General features: G+C 41.0%; 1 protein-coding gene across 1 annotated transcript; it reads left to right on the top strand.

Annotated features, from left to right (window-relative positions):
- Positions 1–231: 231 nt before the first annotated feature.
- LOC119311621 (ervatamin-B-like) lies at positions 232–2,219 on the top strand. The gene is made up of 2 exons (XM_037587276.1): positions 232–830; positions 1,462–2,219. The coding sequence occupies exons 1-2, from the start codon at positions 254–256 to the stop codon at positions 2,052–2,054; spliced, it is 1,170 nt and encodes a 389-aa protein (XP_037443173.1). The 5' UTR covers positions 232–253; the 3' UTR covers positions 2,055–2,219.
- The last annotated feature ends 1,981 nt before the right edge of the window (positions 2,220–4,200 follow it).

Genomic DNA, 4,200 nt, shown 5'->3' with positions numbered 1-4,200 from the left:
GCTAGAAAACACTATTTTGACACTGTTCAGTACTGTACAAAGGTTGTTGGCCCGCGGCGTGTTCCCAAGCTAGCTATGCAACTGACGCGAGTGGATTTTTGAAACCCGGCTGTATTGGAGGATCTTATTTTAAATACTTTAAAAATCACATTTAAAAAAAAAGACACTCGGTGACCGCACACAACTGGCACGACTGACATTCTTGTACCCACCCATCAAAACAGTGGCGCTGTTGTACCTCTATATAAACGTGATGGATCGTTCATCAGATAAGCTGCCACCAACCATTCATAACGTCGTGGTCACGGCCATGGCTTCCTCCTTCTCCAGACGCTCCCTATGCCTCCTTCTCCTCCTGGCCGTCTGCCTCCATGGCTCCCCCGCCACGTCCCGCCCGGCCACCGAGGGCACTGACCCGATGACGCTGCGGATGATGGAGCAGCGATTCCGGCGATGGAAGGCGGAGCACAACCGGACCTACGCCACCCCGGAGGAAGAGCGCCACCGGCTCCGCGTCTACGCCCGCAACGTGCGCTACATCGAGGCCACCAACGACGACGCCGGCGCCGGGCTCACCTACGAGCTCGGCGAGACCGCCTACACCGACCTCACCAGCGACGAGTTCATGGCCATGTACACGTCGCGGGCGCCGCCCCTCTCCAACGACGACGACGAAGCGCCGATGATGATGATCACCACCCGCGCCGGCCCGGTCGACGCCGGTGGCCGCCGGCAGCAGGTGTACGTGAACGAGTCGGCCGGGGCGCCGGCGAGCGTTGACTGGCGAGAGAGAGGCGCCGTCACGGCGGTGAAGAACCAAGGGCAGTGCGGTACGTTACGCTACGCTACGTGGATGGTGGGCCGTCGCCATCCACGTATCCATCGTTCATTTCTTCCCTTGGTCTCCAATTATTGTCACCTCCTCCCTGTAAACACATGGCTGTCTGTAATCCACATGCTTGCATGTGCTCCTGCTGGCCGCTGCCTAGCTTAGCTAGCTGCTTCATCATTAGGGATTAGACAATTGCTAACTTAACTGTCATGCACACTGTTAATTATCAACTTAGCATTATAGCATTAGACAGTTGGCCAATTTGCGGGGTCTCTTGTGGATGTATTCACACCTAATATGCAGGAAAAAAAAGCATTTCCTGGCAGGTGGTCCAGGGTTTGAAATTTCGAAAAGAAAAGTTTTTGGACCTTAACGAACTGACCGGTTTTCATTTTTTAGAAATTATTCAAATAACATCATCATAGTCTAAGGTTTTTATAATGAAAAGTTTTATTCATTTGAAATATACTTATAATTTTAAAATAAATATGTATATTACAGTGACCATCATTTTTTTTGTCAATTTGAACCTTTTGATGGTCGATCATATGATTTGAGGAACAATATAAACACCTATCTAATTTCTCTTGCAGTCCTTATGTATGTTCTAAATTCATTATCTTTGACAGGATCATGTTGGGCATTCTCCACTGTAGCAGTGGTCGAAGGAATCCACCAAATCCAGACCGGGAAACTTGCCTCACTCTCAGAGCAAGAACTGGTGGACTGTGATAAGTTGGACCATGGTTGCAACGGCGGAGTGAGCTATCGTGCGCTGCAGTGGATCACTTCGAACGGCGGCATCACCTCCGAGGACAACTATCCATATACGGCAAAGGACGACACTTGTGACACCACAAAGCTTTCACACCATGTTGCTTCCATCTCAGGCTTCCAACGTGTGGCAACAAGGAGCGAGCTATCATTGACAAACGCGGTGGCCATGCAGCCTGTGGCGGTGTCGATCGAGGCTGGTGGGGCCAACTTCCAGCACTACAGGAATGGTGTGTACAATGGCCCATGCGGGACACGGCTGAACCACGGCGTCACAGTGGTCGGGTATGGGGAGGATGAGGTGACTGGGGAGAGTTACTGGATCGTGAAGAACTCGTGGGGTGAGAAGTGGGGCGATAGTGGGTACCTCAGAATGAAGAAGGACATCATAGACAAGCCCGAGGGGATCTGCGGCATCGCCATTCGGCCATCTTTCCCGTTCATGTGATGTGATCATGTGTGGTGTGCTTGGTTCATTGTTCTTTCCCTAGCAGACCAAAGCGTAGTCAACTTGTTATTACAAGTACAATACTTGTAAGGTATTTAATACATGCTTGTAAAAATGGGAGTATATTCAAACATTTGTGAATAATAAACATGGGAATTCCTTGAATTGTTCATGTGGATTCAGCACTTTAATGATTTTTCTATGAGCTTTTAGGCTTTTTAGTGGACTTGGGTGTCCAATAGGTCAAGTCAACTGTTTGGAATTTGTTGGAAGCTACATGTCGTACAGTGAGATTGATATGACTATAGCCCAAACCTAATAGCAATATCGCTGAGCCACTCCGTTGCGTCATGCAAACAAGGTCCGAATGTCCATATCTACATAAAAGGCCCAAAAGGCCTAGATAAACTACCTCCCAAACTTGATACTGCGATGTTTTTAAAGGAAAATCCATCATGACAATTTGTATTAATAGGGAATAGCAGTTACAACATCCACAAGAATAGTAAGCAAATAAGTTGGGGGTCACCCTACCAAACAACATCATAGTACCCCTCAACATGAGCAAGTTCATGTGCTGCCCTATTAGCCTTCCTATGAAAATGATTAAAAATAACACGTGTGAAGTTACAACAACGGAACGAACCTTGCTTTAATTGTTGTTTTTTGAATTTAACATTTTTGATAATTTTTTGTATGAGCTTTTGGGTTTTAGTGGATTTGAGTGCCAAGCATGTAAGGTCAATTTTCATGTGGCCATGTCTAGCCACAAATGCCCATGTAATTCTCCTTTCAGTACAGACTACACAAAATCTATTTATCGCCTATTGTGACTGCTAAGGGTGCATCACCTACAAGCGCCCTTGCGTGGGACAACCAATGATGGAATTATGGGGGAAACTGTTAATCAAGCATCTGAAAAATGTTAAATGTGTATCGGAAAAATGTTTCTCATGTATATAAATGGTCTACAATGTGTATGAAAAAGTTGATCATGTATTTAAAAATGTTAATTAAGCACTTCACTAAAATGTTAATCAAGTATTCCAAAAAAATCAATCAAGCATTTCAAAAACGTTAAATGTGTATAGAAAAAAATGGTTCTGAAGGATACAAAAAATATGCAATGTATAAAGAAATAAATTTGATCATGCATTTATAAATATTAACAATCATTTAAAAATTGTTATTCAAGTATTTGAAAACATGTTGATAAAGAATTTAAAAAGGTTAACTGTCTATAGAAAAAATGTTCCAATGTGCATTAAAAGAAGGTTGATCATGTACTTAAGAAATATTTAACATATATAAAGAATATAGTTCAGGTATACAAAAAATGTTAAGCATGTATAAAACAAAATCGATCATATGTGGAAAATTTAATTAATGGAAAAAATTCATACACAATTTAAAATTTTCATATACATCAGAATTGTTTAATCATGTTTACCAAATTTTAATATAGAATCATTTTTTTAAATATATGTTTTTAGGTGTCTAATTTTATTTAATTTATGTTGTACATATTTTATGTATATCAGAAACGTTTCTTATACATGTTTAACATTTACAAAATACATGATCATCATTGTTCCATATAAACAAATAAAAATGAAGAATCCAATGAAAACAAAAAAAATAAGATAGCAAGTGAACTGAAAAACCCCCAAAGGAAACAACCAAAAAAGAATTAAAAACAGAAATCCAAAGAAAACCAGCACAAAAATAATTAAAAACAGTAAAAACCATGTAGGAAACAAAGACAGTGAAGACAACCATTGAAAAACAAGAAAGAGACCAAAAACACCCAAAATAAAATGAAGAAAAAAAAAGAAAGAAATGAAAAACTAACGATAACCGGTGGAGAAAAAGAAAACCAACATAAAACGAAAAAAAAAACACCAAAACAACATGTGAAGAAACAAACAAAAAAAACACGAGTAAACAAAGAAAGTTGAAGTATAAAAGAAAAGGACAACCTAAAAAAATGAAGAAACAAAAAAAATCATAGATAAACAGAAACAAACTGATAAGGAAAAAAAATGAAGAGAACAAGCGAAGCGAGCGACAAAGGAACGTGCGAAAAATGGGCCGGTCTGTTACTGTAGCATAGATGATCCACATCGATCGAGAGAACCTTCTATCT

The sequence above is a fragment of the Triticum dicoccoides genome, chromosome 5B (assembly GCF_002162155.2).
Source record: "Triticum dicoccoides isolate Atlit2015 ecotype Zavitan chromosome 5B, WEW_v2.0, whole genome shotgun sequence".
Classification (NCBI taxonomy): domain Eukaryota; kingdom Viridiplantae; phylum Streptophyta; class Magnoliopsida; order Poales; family Poaceae; genus Triticum; species Triticum dicoccoides.
This window is presented reverse-complemented; position numbering and strand designations above follow the sequence as displayed.